This window comes from Carcharhinus amblyrhynchos, unplaced genomic scaffold, assembly GCF_965287045.1.
Source record: "Carcharhinus amblyrhynchos unplaced genomic scaffold, sCarAmb.v2.hapA scaffold_54, whole genome shotgun sequence".
Lineage (NCBI taxonomy): Eukaryota > Metazoa > Chordata > Chondrichthyes > Carcharhiniformes > Carcharhinidae > Carcharhinus > Carcharhinus amblyrhynchos.
This window is the reverse complement of record NW_027649795.1, coordinates 202,434-230,363: the sequence shown is the minus strand read 5'-3', so window position 1 is coordinate 230,363 and position 27,930 is coordinate 202,434. Positions and strand designations below refer to the sequence as shown.

The following is a 27,930-nucleotide window of genomic DNA, read 5'->3' as shown; positions in this document are numbered from 1 at the left end:
GCTGGACATGAGCCTCTGAGAGCAGTAACTAAGCTACTCTTCCCGCGCTTGCGGGTAAATTTATGAATGAAGTTGGGTGAGGGGGGCGGGACAGGGCTGGCGTGATGGGGGACGGGGCTTGAATGACGCATTAATCCCGCGCCGGAGCACCAGCTGCGCCGGAAGTGCTGGCCTGTGGATGATGGCGGAGCAGGGCGGCGATGGTGGAGCCGCGGGAAGTGGGGGAAGCGGCGGTCCCCAGCTCTGCCCCATCTCAGTCACCTCCTGCCTGCTGCTGGCCTGCGGCTATGTGGGCAGCCTGTACGTGTGGAGGAGCCCGTTGCCCAGGTAACGGTGCCGCCGCTGCGGCTGCGCTGCGGGTGGGCGAGCGGGTTGCCAGGGGCAACGCCATTGCCCCCCCCGCCCCCCTCCGGGAGGGGGGGGTCCCTCCGTTGCAATGCTGCTGAGCCAGCAACAGCTGAGTCAGCAACCCTTGTAGCGGAGGAAAGTTTGAGAGAGGGAGAGAAATAAACCCCCCTTCCCTGTATGTGAAACAGTTAATAATGCACAAGTTCTCACCTGACTTTTGCAAAACAGAAATGATGGAAGGTTTATTTTATTTATTAGTTTCACGAGTAGGTTTGCATTAATGTCACAATGAAGTTACTGTGAAAATCCCCTAGAAGCTACACTGTGGTGCCTGTCCAGGTACACTGATTCATCAAAGATGGTGCTGGAATAAGGTGACTTTTTGCAAGTTGTGCCAAGCCAAGCCGAAAAATGTACTGGTTAGGGTGCATTGACCCAAACAGGCACCGGACTGTAGCAGCTAGGGGATTTTCACAATCACTTCATTACAGTATTAGTGTAAGCCTAACTTGTGACTAACCAATGAATTCCAAGCATACCCACTAATTCTATCTTTCATTCTTGCTCTATGCTTTTGAAACTCTATTGTAACTCTTTGCAACCCTCTAACAATGCTCTGTTACAGTCTCTTCCTAACTTATATTAAGTTGACCTTTCTCTACGCCCTAGCTGTGACTGGAACACTACATTCTGCACTCGCTCCTTTCCTTCTTTATGAACAGTATGCTTTGTCTGTATAGTGCAAGAAAGAATACTTTTCATGTGTACTAATACATGTGACAATAATAAATCAAAACTGAGGGGCAATTTAGCACAGCCAATCCACCTAACCAGCACATCTTTTGGACTGTGGGAGGAAACCAGAGCACCCGGAGGAAACCCACGCAGATGCAGGGAGAAGGTTCAGACAGTGATCCAAGCTGGGAGTTGAACCTAGGTCCCTGGCGCTGTAAGGCAGCATTGCTAGCCGCTCGGATGTTCGCGATCATGTGCAGTTATTGCTAAATTGCTATCGCTGGCGCAGTGGTTAAATAAAGTTTAAAACTTTTAACTTTATGCCTCTTGACTGGTCGGGTGGTTAACAGTGAGATTGAGTCATGTATGGAGATGACGGGTGGGGACAGTAAGAAGCCTCACATCACCAGGTTAAAGTCCAACAGGTTTATTTGGAATCACGAGCTTTTGGAGCACTGCTCCTTCATCAGGTGAGTGGAGAGGTAGGTTTCACAAACACGGCGTATGTAGACACAGACACAATTGTAAGATAATGGTTGGAATGCAAGTCTTTTCAGGTAATCGAGGCTTTACAGGTGCAGACAATGCGAGTGAAGAGAGGGTTAAGCACAAGTTAAGGAGGTGTGCTGTAGATGGTGTATGAGGTGGTTGAGGAGTGTGAGAGAGGTGCGATGGCAAAGTCTCTCAGCATAGTCTGTGTTCCAGGTTGACCTGTGTGATCTGTAGTCCTTTCGGTATCTTGCCTGCTTTCTTGCATCTTTGTAGAAACTTGATGTGTGTGTCGATATGCGCGATCTTCTTGGAGATCCTGTCCACTTTGAGCCAGTAGTTTGCGGTGTTGGTGGTAGCCACAATGTGGAGATGCCAGCGTTGGACTGGGATGGGCACAGTAAGAAGTCTCAAAACACCAGGTTAAAGTCCAACAGGTTTATTTGGAATCACGAGCTATCGGAGCACTGCCTCTTCACTGATGAAGGAGCAGCACTCTGAAAGCTTGTGCTACCAAAGAAATCTGTTGGACTTTAACCTGGTATTGTAAGACTTAGAGTGTTTTGGGTTACAAGAGATACAGACAAAATGGTCAAATGCCAGATAAGAATATCTGGCAGATGGAATTTAACCCTGAAAAGTGTGAGGTGAAGCACTTTGGAAGGGGTAATTTGACAAAGAAATATACTATGAAAGGTCTGACACAGAAGTTCTGAAGAATAAAGGGACCTTGGTGTGTTTGCCCATAGATCTCTGAAGGTGGAAAGGCAGGTAATAGGGTTGTGGAAAAGGTGTATGCGACACTTGCTTTCATCAGTTGGGGTATAGGTTACAAAAGCAGAGAGGTCATGTTGGAGTTGTATCAGACTTTGGTGAGGCCGCAGCTGGAGTACTGTGTGTAGTTCTGGTCACTACATTATAGGAAGGATGTGAATACAGTGGAGGGTGTGCAAAGGGGGGAGTTGAGGAAAAACTTTTTTCCCCAGAGGGTCTGGAATGCGCTGCCTGGGAGGGTGGTGGAGGCGGGATGTCTCACATCCTTTAAAAAGCACCTGAATGAGCACTTGGCATGTCATAATATTGAGGGCTGAGTGCTGACAGATGTGATTGGTTGGGCAGATCAGGGCGTTTCATGCGTCGGTGCAGACTCAATGGGCTGAAGGGCCTCTTCTGCAGTGTATATTCTGTGATTGTGTATGGTGCCTGCAATGTGAGGTAATCCATATAAAGCGTTTCTGTCTAATAGAATTTCTTTTGTATAACAGGGATCACCCCACTGTGATTAAGCGGCGGTTCACCAGTGTCCTGATTGTCTCGATACTGTCTCCGTTATGGCTGTGGACATGGCGGCAATACACGGGTTTCAAGGTACGTCATTGTGTTCGCCAACTTCTGTGGGGCCGTCCAGCAACGACAGGTTACCATGCCGATTGGAATTCTGCCCGGTGGATCAAATCCTATGTTGATCTCTGCGACACCTCCCATTCCGGCCTCTTGAGCATCCCCGATTTCCGTCATTGCGTTATTGGCAGCCGGACTCTCCACTGGACCTTAAACCTGGGAATCCCATCATTAAACCTCTCCACCTTGGTCCCCTTCATTAAGATCCTTCCTAAAGCTCTTTAACCAAACTTTTGAGGATGGAGCAGTGGGATGATGGTTAGCATTGCTGCCTCACAGCGCCAGGGACCCGGGTTCATTTCTTGGCCCCGGATCAATGTTCGTGCGGAGTTTGCACGTTCTGCGTGGGTTTCCTCCCACCATCCAGAGATGTGCAGGTTAGGTGCTTTGGCCATGCTAACTTGCCCCTTAGTGTCCCGGGATATGTAGGTGTGAGGGATTAGTGGGGTAAATATGTGGAGTTATGGGGGTAGGGCCTAGGTGGATTGTTGTTGGTATAGACTCGATGGGCCAAATGGCCTCCTGCACTGTAGGGATCCTATGATTACCTTTCCTGATATCTCAAATGGCTTTGTGTCAAATATAGTTTGACAGCACTAATGGTTAGCACTGCTGCCTCTCAGTGCCAGGGACCTGGGTTCAATTCCCAGCTTGGATCACTGTCTGTGCAGAGTTTGCACGTTCTCCCCCCGTGTCTATGTGGGTTTCCTCGAGGTGCTCCAGTTTCCTCCCATACTCCGAAAGATGTGCTGGTTAGGGTGCTAAATTCTCCCTCAGTGTACCTGAACAGGCACTGGAGTGTGGCAACTTGGGGATTTTCACAGTAACTTCATTGCAGTCTGAATGTAAGTCTATTTGTGACACTAATAAATAAATAAACTTTAACTTTTGTCCCTGGGCTCAATCCAGTGAACCTCCTCTGAACTGCCACCAAGTCACCATATCCTTCCTCAAATGAGGAGACCAAAATTGGATGCAATAATCCAGGTATAAATGTCACTGAATCCCCCACTGTCAATATCCTTGGGGTTACTATTGACCAAAAACTCAACTGGATTCACCATTTTAACACTACAGGTCAGAGGCTAGGAATACTGTGGGGAGTAACTCACCTCCTGACTCCTCAAAGCCTGTCCACCATCTACAAGGCACAAGTTGGGAGTGTAATGGAATACTCCCCACTTGCCTGGATGGGTGCCGCTCCAACAACATTCGAGAAGCTCGACACCATCCAGGACAAAGCAGCCCTGCTTGATTGGCACCACATCCACAAACATTCACTTTCTCCACACTGACGCTCAGTGACAGCAGTGTACACCATCGACAAGCTGCACTGCAGCAATTCACCAGACATCCTTAGACAGCACCTTCCATGGGATATAGAGTATAAGAGCTGTTGTCTAATGCTTCAGTTGTACAGAACGTTGGTTAGGCCGCATTTGGAGTACTGCGTCCAGTTCTGGTCACCTTACTACCGGAAGGACGTGGAGACCCTGGAGAGGGTGCAGAGGAGGTTTACCAGGATGTTGCCTGGCATGGAAGGACTGAGTTACGAGGAAAGGTTGGAAAAACTGGGGCTCTTCGCCTTAGAAAGACGGAGATTAAGGGGGGATCTGAAAGAAGTGTATAAAATAATGAAGGGAATAGATAGAGTCAACAGTGGCAGGCTTTTCCCTAGATTGGGGACAACTATTACGAGAGGTCACGATCTAAGGGTGAGGGGGGAGAAGTATAATTTGGATACTAGAGGAAGGTTTTTCACGCAGAGGGTCATGGGGGTATGGAACGCGCTGCCAAGTAAGGCAGTGGAGGCAGGCACGTTGGACTTAAGGTTTACTTAGATAGACACATGAGCGAAACAGGGATGGAGGGTTATAGTAGACGGTATTAAAAAGGGTCAGAGCCTCGGGACGACACTGGAAATGTAATATTACATGTTAATGTTTTATCTCTTTAAATCCACAGGTGTCGGTCCACCTTGTTGTCAAACGAGGGGCATGCACACGGTGGGTCGTGCGTGGGCTGCTCTTGGAGGTTTCGAGAGTGGCCTAGTACTTCGTGTCGTTGTGTGTGCTTAATCCTGGACCAGCAGACAAGCACCACAACAGCTCAGTGACTATCACTGCTAGCTGTGCAGATACATGGATTTGAGCCTGTGTCTGTGGGAGTTTGCGCATTCTCCCTGTGGTTGCATGGGTTTCCTCCGGGTGCTCTGGTTTCCTCCCACACCCCAAAGATGTGCTCTTAGGCTGATTGGTGTACCAAATTGACCCTACACTATTCTCCCCTGAATCTGACTGCATTAGGGGTACCATTCACATACACACGGGGCAGGGTAGGCGTAGCAAAATGTTTTGTTGAAATGGTGGCGCGGGCTCGTTGGGCCGAAGGGCCTGTTTCCCGCGTGGGGTTGTTCTTTGTTCTTTTTAAACCCACAACCACTTCCATCTAGAAGGACAAGGGCAGCAGACACATGGGGAACACCACCACCTGCAAATTCCCCTCCAAGCCACTCACCATCCTGATTTGGAAATATATCGGCTGTTCCTTTGTAGTCGCTGGGTCAAAATCCTGGAATCCCTTCCCTAATGGTATTGTGGGTCAACCCAGAGCACGTGGACTGCATCGATTCAAGAAGGCAGCTCACCACCATCTTCTCAAGGGGCAATGGGATGGGCAATAAGAACATAAGAAATAGGAGCAGGAGTAGGCCATCTGGCCCTTCGAGCCTGCCCCGCCATTCAATAAGATCATGGCTGATCTGTCGTGGCTCAGTTCCACTTTCCCGCCCTCTCCCCATAACCCTTAATCCCCTCTCTTATCAAAAACCCATCAACCCGCTTCTTAAAAATATTTAGCGAGGCAGCCTCCACCACTTCAACGGGCAGAGAATTCCAGATATTCACCACCCTTTGAGTGAAGAAGTTCCTCCTCAACTCCGTTCTAAACCGCCCCCCCTTTATCTTGAGGCTGTGCCCCCTAGTCCTACTGTCTTTTTTGAGCGGGAAGAGTCTCTCCACCTCTATCCTATCCATCCCATTCATCATCTTATACGTCTCAATGAGATCTCCCCTCATTCTTCTAAACTCTAACGAGTACAAGCCTAGTTTATTCAGCCTCTCCTCATAGCTCAACCCCCTCAACTCCGGTATCAGCCTAGTAAACCTCCTCTGCACTCCCTCCAAGGCCAAAATATCCTTGCGCAGGTGCGGCGCCCAAAACTGCACACAGTACTCCAGCTGCGGCCTCACCAATGCCCTATACAGCTGCAGCAAGACCTCCCTACTTTTATATTCAATCCCCCTCGCTATGAAGGCCAGCATCCCATTCGCCTTCCTGACCACCTGCTGCACCTGCAGGCTGGGTTTTTGCGACTCATGCACAAGGACCCCGAGGTCCCTCTGCACCGTCGCCTGCTGCAGTTTTTCGCCACGTAAGTAATAGTCCTTCCTACCATTCTTCCTACCAAAGTGGACCACCTCACACTTGCCAACATTAAATTCCATTTGCCATTTCCTGGCCCATTCGCCCAGCCTATCCAGATCCTTCTGCAGACTCTCCACACCCTCCGCACAATTTGCCTTTCCCCCAATCTTGGTGTCATCAGCAAATTTTGACACCCTACACTCGGTTCCCTCCTCCAGATCATCTATATAAATGGTAAATAGCTGGCCCAGCCAACAACACCCATGTCCCATGAATGAATTTAAAAAAAGATGTGGCCTCACCGAGGCTTTATACATTTGTAACGACACTTCTCTACTTTTAACACCTGGACCTTTTGCATTAAATGCCAAGATTCCATTTGCCTTTCTTATTGCTTGCTGCATCTGCGTGCTGACTTTCTGCGAGTCATGCACAAGGGCACCCAGATCCCTCTGCACCAAATTGCTTTGAATCTGCTTCCCATTTAAATAATAATTTTCACTTGTGAATAACAAGGGCTGAAACTTTACCGCCCCTGCTCCGCTGCAGGAAGCCGAGCGGGCGAGGGGTGGAGGGTTGCCCTGTGGTGGGATTTTGCAGTTTCAGGATGAACGAGGGTGTAAAATCCTGCCCGTGGCATTAGTTGAAGTCACGGTGCTCCTTACTCGTCGGGCGGGCTAGACCGGCGGATCTGACTTCTTGCATGTTTTGATTAGACAGGTCCCTCGCTGCTGATGCTAATGGGCGTTCATTTGGAGGGCATTATTGCCGCTGCTTGCCTTCCACTCTTGTTGACCATGGTGAGTGCACACTCGGAGTAAGTAACTTCTAGAACGGCGGGGATGCAGGCTGGCAGGCTTTCCTGCAATACTGGGAACTAAAACAGTTCTTTTTACTCACTTACGTAGCAATGTTATGCACTTGTGTAGAACTTTGGTTAGGATATTGTGCACATTCCTAATCTTATAGCAACGACTGGTAGGTACAACAAAGATTCTCAAGGACCATAACTGGGGCGGCACGGTGGCACAGTTGTTAGCACCAGGGACCTGGGTTCGATTCCTGGCTTGGGTCATTGTCTGTGCAGAGTCTGCATGGGTTTCCTCCGGGTGCTCTGGTTTCCTCCCACAGTCCAAAGATGTGCAGGTTAGGTGGATTGGCTATGCTAAATTGTCCCTTAGTGTCCAAAGATGTGCAGGTTGGGATTGCTAAATTGACTGTAGTGTGGGGGGAAGAGAGAGAGAGGATTATTGGGGTAAATGTGTGGGGTTGCAGGAATAGAGCCTGGGTGGGATTGTGGTCAGTGCAGACTTGATGACCTGAATGGTCTCCTTCTGCACTGAAGAATTCTCTGGAACTACAAAATGAGAGGTTATTCGTATCAGGAAAGGCTGCCTAGGCTGGGTGATCCTTGCTCAAGGAGTGACCTGGTAGGGGTCTTTCTAAGATTTACAGCGTAAAGCTGTTTGATAGGGTTTGATGTAGAGATGATGTGAGGGTGTCCAAAATGAGGAGCCATCCAGATATCAGAGTCACGAATCAACCAGATCGGAGATTTGGAAGAAAGAGGGTGGTGAGAATGTGGGCAGCACAGAGGAAGTGGGTGAGGTGCACATGGGATTGATGTAGAATTAAAAGTGTTTCTCTGTGCCTGCCAGGTGCTGTTCTTTGGGCCACTGATTCAACTGGTTATGGATTATCCGTGGGATTTACTCGATGGGATGAAGACGTTTCTCGGTGAGCCTCTTGTGCAGCGAGTCTGGTCTGTAGCGAGTGACTTGTGTTCTGAGGTTGCTCAGTTTGGAACAAGGGCTTAAGTTGCTGAATGGCTGCCTGAATTGTGGGGAGAGGGAGGGGGGGACACAGTGGGTTAGCACAACTGCCTCACAGCACCAGGGACCCGGGTTCGATTCCTGGCTTGGACCACTGTCTGTGTGGAGTTGGCACATTCTCCCCTGTCTGCGTGGGTTTCCTCTGGATGCTCCAGTTTCCTCCAAAGACTGTTTGCCCACTTCCCAAACACCCCCGTATCTGCTTTTAGTTTATTTAAGTTTACTTATTAGTGTTGCAAGTAGGCTCACCTTAACACTGAAATGAACCAAGAACAAGGAACAGGACAGCACAGGAACAGGCCCTTTGGCCCTCCAAGCCTGCACTGGATCACCTTTACTTCTCTTACCAACTGCTTCTATCCCTCTGTTCCCTGTTTGTTCATGTGTCGATCCAGATAAGTCTTAAATGTGGCTAATGTATCTGCCTCAACCGCCTCACTTGGCAGTGCATTCCAACCCCCCACCCCCCACAACTCTGTGTAAAAACCTTACCCTGCACATCTCCGCTGAACCTTTCTCTCCTTATCTTGAACTCGTGCCCCCTTGTAATTGTCATTTCTGCCCTGGGAAAAAGCTTCCAAATGTTCACCCTATCTATACCCCTCATAATTTTATCAACTTCTAATCAGGTCACGTCTCAGCCTCCATCTTTCCAGGGAGAACAATGCCAGTTTATTCCATCTCTCCTCATAGCTAAGTTACTGTGAAATTCCCCTGGTTGCCACACTCCGGTGTCTGTTCGGGTTACACTGAGGGAGAATTTAGCACCTAACCAGGACATCTTTTGGACTGTGGGAGGAAACCGGACCACCCGGAGGAAACCCACGCAGACACAGGGAGAGAACATAGATGAGTCAATGGCATATGTAGCATCCAGGCATTCCCTAAATTAGTGCAGGTAGGTTGCACAGGGCTGGGCAGTGGGATTAAGTTCTTGCAGATGGCTGCCATTGTCACTATAAGCTAATTGATTGTCTCCTCCTGTGAAGCTTCTATGATTCCAGGGATTTCCCCACCACTACACTAACATGAACCCGTTCAAGTTGTTAATCACTGAGTAAAGATCGTTCCCCAGTCCCAAATCTGTCTTCAGCTAATCACAAGCTGCGTCTGCTTTTGCAGTTTAATTCGAAGTGTCATTTTATCCAAAACACCTAAATTCTCAGCTAGCAACTAATCACATTGCTGTTGTTACATGCTTGCTGTGTTTTCGGCATTGCAAAAGTGATTATGCTTCAGAGAATGCCTCATTGACTGCAAAACACTTCGGGACAGCCTTAGGGTGTGATACAAACGCGAGTTCTTTCTTGCGTGCCTTGGGGTGGTGTCGTCTCTCTCACTTTCATTCAAGGAGGGATAATCATTGCCCATTCAGTCTTTGTCCTCAGCTGGCTGTCTTCTCCAAAGATGTGCAGGTTAGGTGGATTGGCCATGCTAAATTGCCCATTAGTGTCCAACGATGTGCAGGTTAGATGGATTGACCACTGTAAACTGCCCCTTAGTGCCTAAAGATGTGCTGGTTAGGTGGATTGGCCATGCTAAATTGACCCTAGTGTCAGGGTGAATTAGCAGGGTAAATATGTGGAGTTACGGAGATAGGGCCTGGATGGGATTGTAGTCAATGCAGGCTTGATGGGCTAAATGGCCCCCTTCTGCACTGTAGGGATTCTATGATTCTAGAGCCAGTGCACCACTCTGCACTTATGGCTCAGTAGCTATGAAAATTGAGAAATGAACGTACACTTTATAGCAAGTCATCCATCCAAGACAAGATAGTCCACCTGTTTAGGCACCTCACCCACCTAAACCATCGCCCCCTCTACACTGGCTACATTTGCCAGATGCGCTGAAACAATTCGCCAAAGCTTTCTCCAATGATGACTCCTCAACCCGCACAATGGTTAGCACTGCAGCTTCACAGAGCCAGGAACCTGGGTTCGATTCCCGACTTGGGTCACTGTGTGTGGAGTTTGCACGTATTCCCTGTGTCTGCATGGATTTCAGCCAGGTGCTCCGGTTTCCTCCCACAGTCCAAAAGACGTGCGGGTTAGAGTGCATTGGGCCATGCTAAATTCTCCCTCAGTGCACCTGAATGGGCACCAGAATGTGGCAATTAAGGGATTTTCACAGTAAATTCATTGCAGTGTTAATGTAAGCCTACTTGTGACTCTGATAAATAAACTTTAATCCACATCTACTACTGTGAAGGATAAGGGCAGCAGGTGTTGCCAGCACCAGCACTATCTCCCAGTTTCTCTTAAAGTCACACCATTTTGATTTGGAGTCTATTGATTAGTGTCACAAGTAGGCTTGCATTAACACTGCAATGAAGTTACCGTGAAAATCCACTAGTCACCACACTCCACTGCCTGTTCAGCTCAATGCACCCTAAGCAGCATGTCTTTCATGTGGGAGGAAACTGGAGCACTCAGAGAAAACCCATGCAGACATGGGGGTGACAACATGCAGCCTCCACGTGGACAGTGACCCAAGCCGGGAATTGAACCCAGGTCCCTGGCGCTGTGAGGCAGCAGTGCTAACCCACTGTGGGGCTGGATCAAAATCTGAGAATCCCCTACATAATAATACTGGGGTACCTACGCCATGTGGTCTACATCACTCCGGAAGGCAGCAAACCACCACCTTCTAAAAGGCCACCGGAGAGATTAATTAGGTTAGGATTGTTTTCGCTGGAGCTCAGACGAATGAGGGGGGAATCTCATAGAGATTTATAAAATTCTAACAGGACTAGACAGGGTAGAGGCAGGGAGGATGTTCCCGATGGTTGGGGGGGGGGGGGAGGAGTCCAGAACTAGGGGGGGTCACAGTCTGAGGATTGGGGGGAGACCATTTAGGACGGAGATGAGGAGACATTTCTTCACCCGGTGAGCCTGTGGAATTCATTCCCACAGGAAGTAGTTGGTGCCAAAACATTGAATGTATTCAAGAGGCGGCTGGATCTAGCACTTGGGGGCGAACGGGATCAAAGGTTATGGAGAGAAAGCAGGATTAGGTTATTGAGTTGGACAAATATGATGGTGATGAATGGCAGAGCAGGTTCGAAGGGCCGAATGACCTCCTCCTGCTCCTATCTTCTATGTTTCTATGTGTGGGCAATAAATGCTTTTTCTCAGTAGGCAAATATTTGGGAGGAAGATCCTGTCTGTTGCTTCATGGATCTTTGCCCAGTCAGCGAGTAGCAATGTGGAAAAGTGCAGTGAGGGATATGTGCTCCCCTGTCTCTGTCAATGCCTGTCTGAGTGCGCCACAAGAGATCAAGCTCCAGTAACCCTGTTCTCGTCTCTTTCCCAGACCCCCAGTTTTGGGTGCACTGCTTGGCCGACATGCGTTGGATGAGGAACCAGGTGGTAGCTCCTCTGACGGAAGAGCTGGTGTTCCGGGCGTGCATGCTACCAATGCTGGTGCCCTGTACAGGCCTCAGCCGTGCCATTGTTACCTGCCCGCTGTTCTTCGGAGTTGGTGAGTGTGATGTTACGTTCAGGGTCGGAAAGGTGTAAGGTGTACTTGTGCACACACGAGGATGTCTGAGGCGCTGTGCTTGGGAATTCTTGGCTCAAAGCACCATTCCAGAGACAGTCTGTTCTTTCTCTGGCCAGCTTCTGTTCATGGCTGGAGGGAAGTTTTTTTTAAAGTTTATTTATTAGTCTCACAAGTGGGCTCACATTAACACTGCAATGAAGTTACTGTAAAAATCCCCTAGTCGCCACAGTCCTGTTCAGATAAACTGAGGGAGAATTTAGCACGGTTGTTCCGTGCTTATTTATTTATTAGTGTCACAGGTAGACTTACATTAACACTAATGAGGTTACTGTGAAAAAGAGTTTAAAGTTTGTTTATTAGTGTCACAAATAGGTTTACATTAACACTGCAGTGGAGTTACTGTGAAAATCCCCCAGTTGCCATACTCTTGTTTGGGTGCACTGAGGGAGAATTCAACATGGCCAATGCACTCTAAACCAGCACGTCTTTTGGACTGTGGGAGGAAATCGGAGCACCTGGCGGAATCCGTGTAGACATGGGGAGAACATGCAAAACTCCACACAGACAGTGACCCAAGCCGAGAATTGAACCCGGGTCTCTGGTGCTGCGAGGCAGCAGTGTTAACCCACTGTTCCACAGTGCTGCCCTGGGAGGCAATGGCCTAGTGGTGTTATCGCCAGACTATTAATCCAGAAACTCAGCTAATGTTCTGGGGGACCCGGGTTCGAATCCGGCCATGGCAGATGGTGGAATTTGAATTCAATAAAAATATCTGGAATTAAGAATCTGCTGATGACCCATTGTCAGAAAAACCCATCTGGTTCCCTTTAGGGAAGGAAATCCGCCGTCCTTGCCCTGGTCTGGCCTACATGTGACTCCAGAGCCACAGCAATGTGGTTGACTCTCAACTGTCCTCTGAGGGCAACTAGGGATGGGCAATAAATGCTGGCCCAGCCAGTGACACCCATATCCCAGGAATAATTTCAGAGAAACAAGATGATTATGCAAGGCAACATTAATACATGGAAGGAGTTGAGGTACAGTCTGCTGTATCTCTTAAAGCAAAAACTGAACAAATTTCCGAAAGGGGAAGGGAGATAGTATAAAGATTGTCCCGAAATGAATGAACCAAAGTGCCTCCATAGAATCCTTACAGTGCAGAAGGAGGCCATTCAACCCTTCGAGTCTACAGCATCTCTCTCTAACAGAGTATCTTATCCAAGCCCTTTCCCCTACCCTATCCCCATAACCCCACATGGCTAATCCATCTAACCTATGTATCTGCAGACAACAAGGGGCAATTACGACAGTAGATTTCCTTTCCTAAAGGACATTAATGAACCAGATGGGTTTTTCCGACAATGGTTTCATGGTCATCAGTAGATTTTTAATTCCAGATTTTTTTTATTGCATTCAAATTCCGCCAGTTGCCGTGGTGGGATTCGAACCCGGGTTCCCCAGAACAACATGTGCTTCTTTTTCCTCATCTGTGGATTCCCATCTACAGTTGTCGACAGGGCCCTCAACAGCGTGCAGTCTATCTCCTGCGCCACAGCCCTCACCCCCTCCCCTCCTTCCCAGAACTAGGACAGAGTTCCCTTGTTCTCACGTTTCACCCCACCAACCTCCGTGTGCAAAGCGTAATCTTCCACCATTTTCACCAACTCCACACCTTCCCTTCATTCCCTCTGTCAGCATTCTCGTTCAATTTGATTTATTATTGTCACGTGTATTGGGATACAGTGAGAAGTATTGTTTCTTGTGTGCTATACAGAACCATTCATAGGGTACCTTGGGGAGAAGGAAAGGAGAGGGTGCAGAATGTAGTGTCACAGTCATTGCTAAGGATGTAGGATCTCAGTCAGAGACGGCGTCAGAGCCTCAATGCCCCTAAGTCAGGGGAGATTGTCGAAACGAAGGCGATTGTCATTGACTTCAGGAAGCATAGAGGAGAATATGCCCCTGTCTACGTTAATGGGGACAAAGTAGAAAAAACCTAAGAACATACTCGTAGATAGGGTTGAGAGCTTCATGTTTTCATGTGTCCAGGTCACCTGTCCTGGTCCCCCCTTGCTGACACTATAGTTAAGAAAGCCCACCAATGTCTCTACTTTCTCAGAAGACTAAGGAAATTTGGCATGTCCGTTATGACTCTCACCAACTTTTACAGATGCCCTATAGAAAGCATTCTTTCTGGTTGTATCACAGCTTGGTATGGGCTCCTGCTCTGTCCAAGACCGCAAGGAACTACAAAAGGTTGTGAATGTAGCCCAATCCATCACGGAAACCAGCCTTCCATCCATTGACTCTGTCTACACTTTCCGCTGCCTCGGGAAAAGCAGCCCTGCATAATTGAGGACCCCACGCACCCCGGACATTCCCTCTTTGCCGCCTTATGTTGGGAAAAAGATGCAAAAGTCTCAGGTCACATATCAACCGACTAAAGAACAGCTTCTTCCCTGCTGTTGTCAGACTTTTGAATGGACCTACCTCGCACTAAGTTGATCTTTCTCTACGCCCTAGCTATGACTATAATACTACATTCTGCACTCTCTCCTTTCCTTCTCTATAAACGGTATGCTTTGTCTGTATAGTGTGCAAGAAACAATCTTTTTCACTGGATCCCGATACATGTGACAATAGTAAATCAGACCTAATCGAAAGAGTAAACTGGTCCTCCCAGGTGGCTGATTGCAATTCTGCAACTTCTGCTGGAAAGGCCATTGGTGTGAACAGTGTTGTGTAGTGCCCATTCTCCACCATCCACCTGTTAAACTCACTGAATACACCAGCACCTGAAGAAACACACAAACTAGAAGCAGGAGTAGGCCATTTGGCCCTTTCAGCCTGCTCCACCATTCAATATCATGATCCCCTCCACCTCCTCCGTATCCCTCGAACCCTTTAGCCCTAAGAGCAATATCTGATTCCTTCCTGAAATCTCACAACGTTTTGGCCTCGACTATTTTCTGTGGGAATGAATTCCACCACTTTCTGGGTGAAGAAATTTCTCCTCCCCTCAGTTCTAAAATAATGTCTACTTGGGCAAAGAATCATAGAATCCCTACAGTGCCGAAGGAAGCTACTCGGCCCATTGAATCTGCACCGACCACAATCCCACCGACGCCCTATCCCATAACCCCGTGTATTCAGCCTGCGAATCCCTCTGACACTAGGGATAATTTAGCATGGCCAATCAACCTAACCTGCACATCTATGGACTGTGGGAGGAAACTGGAATACCAGGAGGAAACCCACGCAGACATGGGGAGAACGTGCAAGCTCCGCACAGTGACCCGAGGCCAGAATTGAACCCGGGTCCCTGGCGCTGTGAAGCAGTACTAATCACTGCCACGCTAAGGTGGGGTGGCAACAGGCAAAGGTCCCAGGTGGAAGTGTAGCCCAGACTGATTGTGTTATCAAGTGACCAGGTGAGGTTTTGTTTTAAATCTTGTGACATTTTTGTGTCTTTTTCTTTCTCCCGCTCCCAAGCTCATTTCCACCATGTGATCGAACTCCTGAAGTTCAGACAAGGCACAGTTGTGGGGATCTTCCTCTCTGCAGGTATGATGCACATGGGAGGAGGGTGCTCTTGGACCAAACATTGGATTGGGAAGAGTGGGTTACTGTTTACGGTGTGTCAGTGTCTTATTAATTACATTTGCAAAGGTTAAGCAAAGGCTATTATAGATAGGGGACAGCTGGGACACTGGACTGTGTGGAAGGAGAGCTTAACAAGTCAATCAACTCTCTCTTAAAGCAAACCTTTGTACTTCGGTTTGGCTACACCAGCCAGTTGGATATGCAGTTGTGGGTGGCAAGATGGCACAGTAGTTAGCACTGCTGCCTCTCGGCGCCAGGGACCCCGATTCAATTCCTGGCTTGGGTCACTGTCTGTGCAGAATTTGCACATTCACCCCATGTCTGCTTGGGTTTGCTCCGGTTTCCTCCCACAGTCCGAAAAATGTGCTGGTTAGGGTGCATCAGTCGTACTAAATTCTCCCTCAGCCTACCCAAAACAGGAGTATGACGATTAGGGATTTTCACAGTAACTTCATTGCAATGTTAATGTAAGCCTACTTGTGGCTAATATAATGAACTTTTAACTTTACTTTTCTCCGGGTAACCTGGACTTTGGTTGATAGTGTAAAGAGCGTGGTATTGACTGAGCGGCCTGTTTATAAAGACTTGATTTTTGATTTAATTTATTGTCACAAATATTAGTATATAGTGAAAAATATAGTTTCTTGCGCGCTATAAGAACATAAGAACATAAGAAATAGGAGCAGGAGCAGGCCATCTAGCCCTTCGAGCCTGCCCCGCCATTCAATAAGATCATGGCTGATCTGTCGTGGCTCAGTTCCACTTTCCCGCCCTCTCCCCATAACCCTTAATCCCCTCTCTTATCAAAAACCCATCAACCCGCGTCTTAAAAATATTTAGCGAGGTAGCCTCCACCACTTCAACGGGCAGAGAATTCCAGAGATTCACCACCCTTTGAGTGAAGAAGTTCCTCCTCAACTCCGTTCTAAACCGCCCCCCCCTTTATCTTGAGGCTGTGCCCCCTAGTCCTACTATCCTTTCTGAGCGGGAAGAGTCTCTCCACCTCCACCTCTATCCTATCCATCCCATTCATCATCTTATACGTCTCAATGAGATCTCCCCTCATTCTTCTAAACTCTAACGAGTACAAGCCTAGTTTATTCAGCCTCTCCTCATCGCTCAACCCCCTCAACTCCGGTATCAGCCTAGTAAACCTCCTCTGCACTCCCTCCAAGGCCAAAATATCCTTGCGCAGGTGCAGCGCCCAAAACTGCACACAGTACTCCAGCTGCGGCCTCACCAATGCCCTATACAGCCGCAGCAAGACAAAGAACAAAGAACAACCCAGCACGGGAAACAGGCCCTTCAGCCCAACGAGCCTGTGCCGCCGCATCACCCTACACCTATTCTACCCTGCATGTCTACGAATGGAACCCTACTCAGTCAGATTCAGGGAAGAAATAGTGTCAATTTGGTAAAAACCGATTAGCCTAAGAGCGCATCTTTGGGGTGTGGGAGGAAACCGGAGCGCCCGGAGGAAACCCACGCAACCACAGGGAGAACGCGCCAACTCCCACAGACACAGGCCCAAATCCATGTGTCTGCACAGCCAGCAGTGCTAGTCACTGAGCTGTTGCGGCGCCCGTCTACCAGTCCAGGATCAAGCACACACACCGACATGAAGTACTAGGCCCCTCCTGGACTTCCAAGAGCAGCCCACGCACGACCCACCGTGTGCATGCCCCTCGCTTGACACGAGGTGGACCTCCACCTGTGGAATAAAGACAAAAAATATTAATCATACAGCCTGCCCTTCCGGTGTCTCCCGAGGTTTAACCCTATTTAATAGCCCCTACCATATCCCTCCATTCTCGTTTCACTCATGTGCCTATCTAACTGCATCTTAAACGAGTCCAACGTTCCTGCCTCCACCACCCTACTCGGTAGCGCATTCCAGACCCCCACAACTCTCTGCGTAAAGAACCTTCTTCTCACCTCCAAATTATACCTCCCCCCCCCCCCACCCTTAAATGATGACCTCTCCTGTTCGTACCCAGTCTAGGCAGCAGTCTCTCACTATTAACTCTATCTATTCCCTTCAGTATCTTATATACTTCTATCATGTCCCCTCTCAATCTCCGTCTTTCCAAGGAGAATAGCCCCAGTTTCTTCAATCTCTCCTCGTAACCCAGTCCCCCCATGCCAGGCAACATCCTGGTAAACCTCCTCTGCACCCTTTCCAGAGACTCCACGTCCTTCCGGTAGTAAGGTGACCAGAACTGGACGCAGTACTCCAAATGCGGTCTAACCAACGTTCTGTACAACTGAAGCATTAGACGGCAGCTTTTATACTCTATGCCCCTTCCTAACAACCTTCTCCACTTGTGACGCAACCTTCATGGATTTGTGAACCTGCACTCCCAGGTCCCTCTGTATGTCTATACTCCTAATTGGCCTACCTTTTATCACATAGCTCCTCTCTGCATTATTCCGTCCAAAATGCATCACCTCGCATTTGTCAGGATTAAATGCCATCTGCCACCTATCTGCCCACTGCACCAACCTATCTATATCCTGTTGTATCACCTGACAATCCAGTTCCGTACCCGCCAACCCTGCCATCTTGGTGTCATCAGCAAACTTGCTGATCACACCGCCTACGCCCTCTTCCAAGTCATTTATGTAGACTACAAAGAGGAGAGGTCCCAGTACTGAGCCCTGCAGCACACCACTGGTCACTGGCCTCCAGCCCGACAAGGTCCCCTCCGCAACTACCCTCTGTCTCCTATTTCCCAGCCAGTTCTCAATCCACCTAGCTACCTGGCCTCGTATCCCATGCGCCTTAACCTTTTCTACCAGCCTACCGTGAGGGACTTTGTCAAACGCCTTACTGAAATCCATATAGATGACATCAACGGCTCTCCCATCGTCAACCGTTTTTGTCACCTCCTCAAAGAATTCCACCAGATTCGTAAGGCAAGACCTCCCTCTAACAAAGCCATGTTGCGTATCCCTAATCAGATCGCAACGCTCCAAATGCTCATACATCCTACCCCTAAGTATTTTTTCCATTAACTTCCCTACCACCAACGTCAAACTCACCGGCCTATAATTCCCAGGGTTATCCCTACTACCTTTTTTGAACAACGGGACCACATTTGCTACCCTCCAGTCTTCTGGGACCTCACCTGTGTCCAAAGAAGAGACAAAGATGTGCGCCAGAGGCCCAGCAATTTCATCTTTCGCCTCCCTAAGCAGCCTGGGATAAATACCATCAGGCCCTGGAGCTTTATCCGTCCTTACGCTACCTAAAAGCCCTAGCACTTCCTCTCTCGTAATAACTATATCCTGCAACTGAACCTCCGCTCCCTCCAAGAGACCGCACGATTCCGAACCCCTCTCCTTCGTGAATACCGACGCAAAGTATTCATTCAGGAGCTCCCCCATTCCCTCCGACTCAATACACAACTCTCCACTCTTGTCCCTAAGAGGACCAATTTTCCCTCTAACTACTCTCTTGCCTCTAATATAGGAATAAAATGCCTTTGGATTTTCCTTAATCCTACCAGCCAAAGCCATCTCATGCCCTCTCTTCGCCCTTCTAATTCCCCTTTTTTAGCTCCCTCCTACTCTCTCTATATGCCTCCAGCGCACTCTCCGTACCCATTTGTTTTGACCTAACATATGCCTCCCTCTTCTTCCTGACCAAGTCTTCAATATCCCCCGTAATCCACGGCTCTCTAATCCTACCTTTCCCATCCTTTCGCTTAACCGGAACATACCTCCCCTACAACCATTTCATTTTGTCCCTAAAAGCCTCCCACTTGCCAACCGTGGACTTGCCAGCTAACAGTCCCTCCCAATCAGTTTGCTGCAGCTCCCTCCTAATCCTGCCATAGCTCGCCTTTCCCCAGTTCAGCACACTCCCGTTTGGCCGGCACTCGTCCCTTTCCATTTTTATCCTAAAGTAGACGGACTTGTGGTCACTGTTCGCCACATGTTCGCCTACCTCTACCTCACCCACCTGCCCCGGCTCGTTTCCCAACACTAAATCCAGTATAGCCCCTCCCCTAGTCGGGCTAGTTACATACTGTTCTAGCGACCCTTCCATAACACATTTCACAAACTCCTCTCCCTCCGTACCCCCAGCTCTAGGCCCCCTCCAATTCACTCCGGGAAAATTAAAATCACCCACTACAACCACTCTATTCTTCCTGCACCTGTCCAAAATGCCCCTGCAGATGCCTTCCTCCACTGACTTTGGGCTGTTGGGTGGCCTATAGTACACCCCTAGCAATGTGATCTCTCCCTTTTTATTCCTCAGCTCCACCCACAGCGACTCAATCCCTATCTCTTCCATATCGTCCTCCCTCTGCACTACTGTGATGTTTTCCTTGAATAACAGTGCCACCCCTCCACCTCTCTTCAACCCTCCTCTGTCACACCTAAAACACCTGTACCCAGGAACATTCAGCTGCCAGTCCTGCCCTTCCCGTAACCACGTCTCCGTTACAGCCACCACATCTAACTGCCTCACAAACATCAAGGCCCTAAGCTCATCCGTTTTCCCTGCCACACTCCTAGCATTGAAACAGACACAGTTCAACCCACAAGTGTCCCTCGGAACCACCTTCTCCCTTATAATTTTCCTTTCACCCGACTCTCTCCCAGCCACCTCCCCACGCCCCCTCCCTATTAGTTTAAATCATTCCTGAACACCCCAGCTAACCTCCCTGCTAAGACACTAGTCCCCCTCCCGTTCAAATCCTCCCCACCCCTCCTGTACAATTGCCTTTCTCTCCTAAACACCTCCCAGTGATCCACATAAGTAAACCCCTCTACCCTACACCAGTCCCTCAACCATGCATTTAACTGCATGATCTCGTCATTCTTAGCCCTGCTCGCACTGGGCAGCAACCCAGACAGTGCCACCCTGGAGGTCCTGCTCTTTAGTTTGGCCCCCAACTCCCTAAATTGCCTACGGACCTCTTCCCTACTCCTCCTTCCTATGTCCCCCTCCCCTACGTGTACTATGACCTCTGCCTGGGTCCCCTCCCCTTTCAAAATTCCCTCTACCCTTTCCATTATATCCTTTACCCCTGCTCCAGGGAGGCAGACCACCATCCTGGAGTCGCGCCCCTGCCCACAGAACCTCCTATCAATCCCTCGGACCCTCCCATCCCCTACCACTATCACCTTACCAGCCCCCTTCCGTCCCTCTAAGTCAGTCTCCCCTCCTTCCTATTTTTCTGTGCCCCTGCCGACGACCCTTGGGGGGCCTCCGGGGAGGCCGGGGGACCCTGACTACTCTTCTTCTTCTTCCTTTTTCCCCTCCTAACAGTCGTCCATCCTCCCTTCTCTTCAGCCCTTGAGACCTCCTCCTGCTCATGGTTCCCAGCCATTATCTCCTCGTTCTCCCTGACTAGAAACGCATCTTCCAGCCTCCCCTCGAGTTGCCTGACCCGGGCCCTCAATCGCTGCAGTTCTAAACATTTACTGCAGATGTGTACCTTGGGGACACGTGACACCACCAGGTACTCCCACATGTGGCACTGGACGCAACTTACATTCCTCCCTATATTCCCTACCATGTCCCAACCTCCTGTATGTGGCAAAAGGTAGAAATCTGCAACTCCCTTCTCTAAGCCTACTCTCACCTAAGCCCAGCGAGCCAAAGCCCTTCTCACTCAGTTCCCACTCACTCCACTGCCCGCTCCCGACGCTGCCCGCTCTATGCTGCTACCCCTTTTTTATACCCCCCGCTCCCCCTTAACGACAATCCCCTGGCCTAACTTCCGGTACGGAAGTAAACTACACTCTAACAAGCCCTGAGAACCGGAAGTAGAGGGAAAAAAGCAGTTTTTAATTCAAATCAGTCACTCGCCACAGCCACCAGGTTCAATGCTCCGGAGAACAATGAGGTGGGTCCCCGGGTGAGTATCCGATTTATACCCCCCGCTCCCCCTTAACGACTATCCCCTGGCCTAACTTCCGGTACGGAAGTAAACTACACTCTAACAAGCCCCGAGAACCTCCCTACTTTTATATTCAATCCCCCTCGCTATGAAGGCCAGCATCCCATTTGCCTTCCTGACCACCTGCTGCACCTGCAAGCTGGGTTTTTGCGACTCGTGCACAAGGACCCCAAGGTCCCTCTGCACAGTCGCCTGCTGCAGTTTTTCGCCACGTAAGTAATAATCCTTCCTACCATTATTCCTACCAAAGTGGACCACCTCGCACTTGCCAACATTAAATTCCATTTGCCATAAATTCCATTTGCTATACAGACAAAGCATACCGTTCATAGAGAAGGAAAGGAGTGAGTGCAGAATGTAGTGTTCCTGTCATAGCTAGGGTGTAGTGAGATATCAACTTAATGCGAGATAGGTCCATTCAAAATTCTGACAGCAGCAGGGAAGAAGCTGTTCTTGAGTTGGTTGGTACGTGACCTCAGACTTTTGTATCTTCTTCTTGATGGAAGAAGTTGGAAGAGAGAATGTCCAGGGCGAGTGTTGGGTCCTTGATTATGCTGGCTGCTTTGCCAAGGCAGTGGGAAGTGTAGACAGAGTTAATGGATGGGAGGCTGGTTTGTGTGATGGATTGGGCTACATTCATGTCCTTTTGTAGTTCCTTGGGCAGAGAAGGAGTCAAACCAAACTGTGATACAACCGGAAAGAATGCTTTCTATGGTGCATCTGTAAAGTTTGGTGAATGTCGTATCGGACGTGCCAAATTTCCTTAGTCTTCTGAGAAAGTAGAGGTGTAAGCACTCCTGATGAGGATTTCCTTCTATGATAAATTCACTGCGTGTAATTACACAGTGGGTTATTTTGAAATGGGAGCCAGCCCATTATTTTAAATAGATTGACTAGAATCATAGTATCCCTACAGTGCAGGAGGCCGTTCTGCCCATTGAGTCTGCACCAACCACAATCCCACCCAGGTCCTACCCCATAGCCCCATACATTTAGCCTAGCTGGTCCCTCTAACACTAAGGTTCAATTTAGCACAGCCAATCCATCTAACCTGCACATCTTTGGCCTGTGGGAGGAAACTGGAGGAAACCCATGTATACACGGGGGGAATGTGCAGACTCTGCACAGACAGTGAGCCAAGCCGTGAATCGAACCTGGGTCACTGGCACTGAGACAGCAGTGCTAACCCACTGTGCTACCGTGTCTGCAAAGATTAAGTGAATGGGCAAAAAGTTAGCCACTGGAGTATAATGTGTTCACGTTATTGGAAGAATATAAAAGCACCATAATATCTAAATGGGGAGAGGTTACAAAACTCACAGATACAGACAGATCTGGGTGTCCTGGTAATGATTCATACAAGGTTAGTCAGCAGGTACAGCAAGTGATTTGGAAGGCAAATTAATGTTGTAATTTATTGCAAGGGGAATAGAATATAAAAATAGGGATGTTTTGCTGCCGTTGTACAGGGCGTTGGTGAGATCACATCTGGAATTCTTCTTATTCATTTGTGGGACATGGGCGTCACTGGCTGGGCTGATATTTATGACCCATCCCTAGTTGCCCTGAAGGGGCAGTTGAGAGTCAACCACATTGCTGTGTCCTGGAGCTTCTCTCCAGGGTGGAAGAGTCAATTGCTAGGGGGCACAGGTTTAAGATGCGAGGGGCAAGGTTTAAAGGAGATGTACAAGGCAAGTTTTTTTACACTAAGGCTGGTGGATGCCTGGAACTCGCTGCCGGCGGAGGTAGTGGAACCAGATACGATAGTGACTTTTAAGGGGTGTCTGGACAAATACCTGAATAGGATGGGAATAGAGGGATATGGTCCCCAGAAGGGTGGGGGGGTTATAGTTCAGTCGGGCAGCATGGTTGGTGCAAGTTTGGAGGGCCAAAGGGCCTGTTCCTGTGCTGTAATTTTCTTTGTTCTTTGAGTCACATGTAGGCTAAACTGGGTAAGGACGACAGATTTCCTTCCCTAAAGGGAACCAGATGGGTTCCTCTGACAATCGACAATGGTTTCATGGTCATCAGTAGATTCTTAGTTTCAGATTCTTAAAAATTAAATGCACGTTCTAACTTCTGCTGTGGTGGGATTTGAACCAGAACCCCCAGAATATTCGCTGAGTTTCTAGGTTAATAGTCTAGCAACACACCACTAGGCCATCGCTTTGCCTGCCATAATACAGTTTTGGCCTCATTCAAGAAAGGATGTAATTGTATTGGAAGCACATCAGAGAAGGTTCACTGATTCCTGGGATGAGGGAGTTTTTGTATGAGGAAAGATTGAACTCCATTGGAGTTCAGAAGATTGGGAGTTGATCGTACAGCAGCATACAAGATCTTGAAAAGATTTGTCAGGATGAATGTTGAGAGAATGTGTCCCCTTACAGAAAAGGGTGCAGAAAAGATTTACCAGGATGCTGCCTGGTATGGAGGGCATCAGCTATGAGGAGAGGTTGGAGAAACTTGATTTGTTCTCACTGAAATGACGGAGGTTGAGGGGCGACCCTGATAGAAGTCTACAAGATTATGAAGGGCATGGACAGAGTGGATAGTCAGAAGCTTTTTCCCAGGGTGGAAGAGTCAGTTACAAGGGGGTCAGGTTTAAGGTGCGAGGGGGAGAGAGATATATGAGGCAAGTTTTGTTTTACACAGGGTGGTGGGTGCTGTCAGGGGACGTAGTGGAGGCAGATACGATAATGACTTTTAAGGGAAGTCTTGACAAATCCATGAATCGGATGAGAATAGAGGGATATGGTCCCCAGAAGGGTAGGGCGTTTTAGTTCAGTCGGGCAGCATGGTCGGTGCAGGCTTGGAGAGCTGAAGGGCTGTTCCTGTGCTGTAATTTTCTTTGTTGAGAGACTAGGACATAGGACACAGTTTAAAAACTGTAGTCTCCCATTTATAACAGAAATGAAGGAAAAATTTTGCTCTTGAGAGTCATGAATCTTTCAGATGGTGGAATTTGAATTCCGTTAAAAATGTCTGGAATTAAGAATCTACTGGTGATCCATTGTCGGAAAAACCCATCTGGTTCCCTTTAGGGAAGGAAATCTGCCGTCCTTACCCGGTCTGGCCTACATGTGACTCCAGAGCCACAGAATGTGGTTGACTCTCAATTGCCCTCCAAGGGGCAACTAGGAATGAGCTGGCCCAGCCAGCGACGCCCATGTCCCACAAATGAATATCTTTTTAAAATCATCTATTTGTATCCCTTTGTCATGATGTAGAGATGTCAGCGTTGGTCTGGGATGGGCACAGTAAGTCTCAGCACCAGATTAAAGTCCAACATTTCCCTTTGTGACAGCTTTGATCGTGACAGATTTGCAACCTGGTTGAAACGGTGACAATAAAACTGTGCCTTTAATTGTTGATAACTGGGTTAATAATCCATGTTTTTGTTTCATCTTCTCCCCAGTTTTCCAGTTTTCGTACACTGCAGTGTTTGGAGCGTACACAGCATTTATTTTCATCAGGACAGGTTAGTATGCCTTTACTGTTCACACCTTTCATGTCCCCTTTCCAGCCTCCTCGTTTGTGTTTGGGGCAGCACAGTGGTTAGTGCTGCTACCTCACGGAGCCAGGGAACTGGGTTCAATTCCCGGCTTGGTCACTGTCTGTGTGGAGTCTCTGCGTTCTCCCCGTGTCTGCGTGAATTTCTTCCGGGTGCTTCAGTTTCATTCCATTATCTGAAAGATGTGTAGGTTAGTTGGATTGGCCATGCTAAATTGCCCCTTAGTGTCAGAGGGACTAGCTAGGGTAAATGATAGGGTTAAATCTTGGGTGGGATTGTGGTCATTGCAGACTTGATGGGCTGAATGGCCTACTTCTGCACTGTAGTGGTGCTATGATTCAGATACATTGCACTGCCTGCCTCTAATGACAGCTCATTCCTTCCCATCCTCTTGGAATTCCTTTCTTGCCCCAGTTTCCTCTCCCTCCTTTAAGTTTGAAGTTTATTTATTAGTGTCACAAGTAGGCTTACATTAACACTGCAGTGAAGTTACTGTGAGAACCCCTATCACCACACTCCGGTGCCTGTTCAGTTACACTGAGGGAGAATTTAGCACCTAACCAGCATGTCTTTGAGACTGTGGGAGGAAACCGGAGCACCCGGAGGAAGCCCACGCAGACACAGGGAGAACGTGCAGACTCCACACACTGACCCGAGCCAGGAATCAAACTCAGGACCCAGTACTATGAGGCAGCAGTGCCAACCACTGTGCCGTCCTAGTCTTTAGGCTTGATGTTTTCAGGGTGGTCCCTGGGGGCATCCTTGTTTTTCTGGGGGCCCCCTGGGAGCGCCGATCTTTTTTCTGGGGGCCCCCAGGGAGTGTTAGTAATTCCTGGGGATGGATGAATGGTTTGAGAGCTACTCTGTTGCTGCTACTGGGGAAGATCTGGATGTTGCGGTTCTTTGATGAAACAAGAATCCTTTCAGTCTTGTGACAGGCTCTTTATTTCCTAGGCCACCTGATTGGTCCCGTGCTGTGCCACTCGTTTTGTAATTACATGGGATTCCCAGCCATTGGAGCTGCCCTGGAACATCCTCAGAAAGTCACCATCATCATCTTCTACCTATTGGGAGTCATCCTCTTCTTCCTGCTGCTTTTTCCCATGACGGACCCCACCTTCTACGGGAGCCTTGCCATTTGCCAGTTGACCAAGTCAGACATCAGCCCTTCTTCGGTGTGCACCTGACCCCAGCAGGGCGGATCTGTCAGCTGCATCCCCTCCCCCTCCCCTCCCCTCTCTCTCTAATATTCAGGGAACTCTCCATCTGGGAGCCGGCGAGTGGATTGGGAAATGTCTCAGGAATTGGGAGTCGTCTTTGCAAGTCTGGGATAAAAAACTTAGGCTCCCGTCACCACCCCAGATCTCTCTTTCCCCCCCCACGTGATACAGACCGTACATGTCGAGGTGTTGTTATCCAGCCCACCGCACCAAGCCAGGCCCAATTGTGTTTAAGGAGCCCAGGGCTTCCAAACCAGCACTTGTTACTGAACCACGTTTGTTTTCTATCCACTTCTCGAACTGCCATTGCTTAAAAAAAAAGCCCCAATGCGATGCTTAATTCACCCTTTTCCTTCTCCAACCCCCACCCCAATTCCTGTATCTCTACACACGGCCAGGTCACTGTGTCAAGATTCCTCCCTGGTTCATCAAATTCCTCTCCGCTTCATCAAATTCTTCCCCCTGCCTACTTCCTCCACCACTTCCGCCCCACCCAGTATATAATTACAATATTCCAGCACTTGGGAATTCTTACAACACAACAACCCCAGGGTTTTGACTAATTGGTTGCGATGTACATTTGCAGGCCTGTTTCTGGCACTGTGCACACTCTTTCTTCACTGCACTTGGTTCTCGCCCAGATTGTCACCTTAAGGCCAGCGGGGAGGGGTGGGGGTCTTGTGTACATTCACAGAACCTTACCTCTGTCTCTGCCCCTTGGGGGAGTTTGGCAGAGTGAAGGAAGAGGACTCTCTTTTTCTCAATGGGGAGAGGGGGTAGGGTGCTTTCTCCCTGCAGAGATTAGAAAGAAATCGTTTATGTTCCGATGGCCCACCCACTCTCAACTGGTTGAAGAGTTTGGGACATGATTCAGCAGGTCTTTCTGAATTCTGTCTGTTGACAAACATCCTTGCTCATTCTCTCCAGGGATATGAAGGCCAGGGATGTTTGTGTCTAGCCAGAAAGCTCTTGGTTAGGGTGGGTTGAGATGTGTGGAGTGTGAGAGGGCCTTTTTAATCATTTAAATTTGGGGTTCTAGTCATTTTGGACTTGACGCCAAGGAATCATGTTCTGATTTTGAAAGCATCCCATCAATGAGACAGACTGAGGGCAACCCTTTTTTTCAGAGCTTGCAGGAGCAGGGGCAGAGGCGGTCAGCACTGCTGTCTCACAGCGCCAGGGACCCAGGTTCGATTCTCGGCTCGGGTCAGTGTCTGTGTGGAGTCTGCACATCCTCCCCCGTGTCTGCGTCGGTTTTCTCCCACAGTTCGAAAGGCATGCTGGTTAGGTGGATTGGCCGTGCTAAAGTGCCCCTTAGTGTCAGGGGGACCAGTAGGGTAAGTGTGTGGGGGTGCGGGGATAAGGCCTGGGTGGGATTGTGGTCAGTGCAAGTTTGATGGGCCAAATGGCCTCATTCTGCATTGTAGGGATTCTATGATTCTAAACTAAAAGACAAATTTTAAGAGTTTTTTTTGACACAAATCAGTTCTGAATCAGAGCAACTTACACTGGCATTGTAAGGAGTATTACAATAGTATGATAAGCTCATTGAAACCTCAGTTGTTAGGTTTTGTGAGTGCTGTTGTGTGTGTGTGTGTGTGTGTTGTGTTTCAAAGGCAGCTTTGCAAAGTCACGGTGAAATATATGGATGAGAAAGGCTTTTCGGGTCCATGTTAAATCTGGAGGGGAGAGAGCCTACATCAGTCGTACACCCATCTCGCTACTGTCACAGTGCTGGGCTGTTTGTTAAATAATTCCAGGGTTTATGTGCGCAGAAATGGACTTATTGCCTCATTAAGCTAAATTATCCACAGGCCCTTTGGAGCTGTCCCGATTGTGGCTTCGTTTCAGGGGCCATTGACTGGCCCATTTGAAGTTTCCAGGTTCTGGGGGGACCAGTGCAGAATAAGAAGTCTCAACACCAGGTTAAAGTCCAACAGGTTTAT

At 48.7% G+C, this 27,930-nt stretch overlaps 1 protein-coding gene across 2 annotated transcripts; it reads left to right on the top strand.

The window, feature by feature from the left end:
- Positions 1-173: 173 nt before the first annotated feature.
- rce1a (Ras converting CAAX endopeptidase 1a) lies at positions 174-27,930 on the top strand. 2 transcript variants are annotated; one of them, XM_080182435.1, is made up of 8 exons: positions 174-327; positions 2,838-2,940; positions 7,116-7,199; positions 8,058-8,136; positions 11,544-11,711; positions 15,225-15,296; positions 24,669-24,731; positions 25,719-27,930. In XM_080182435.1, exons 1-8 carry the CDS (start codon positions 179-181, stop codon positions 25,949-25,951), a joined length of 951 nt encoding a protein of 316 aa, XP_080038561.1. In that variant the 5' UTR covers positions 174-178; the 3' UTR covers positions 25,952-27,930. The 2 variants fall into 2 exon arrangements, with proteins under 2 accessions (XP_080038561.1, XP_080038562.1); XM_080182436.1 differs by having other exon boundaries at positions 213-327; positions 7,120-7,199.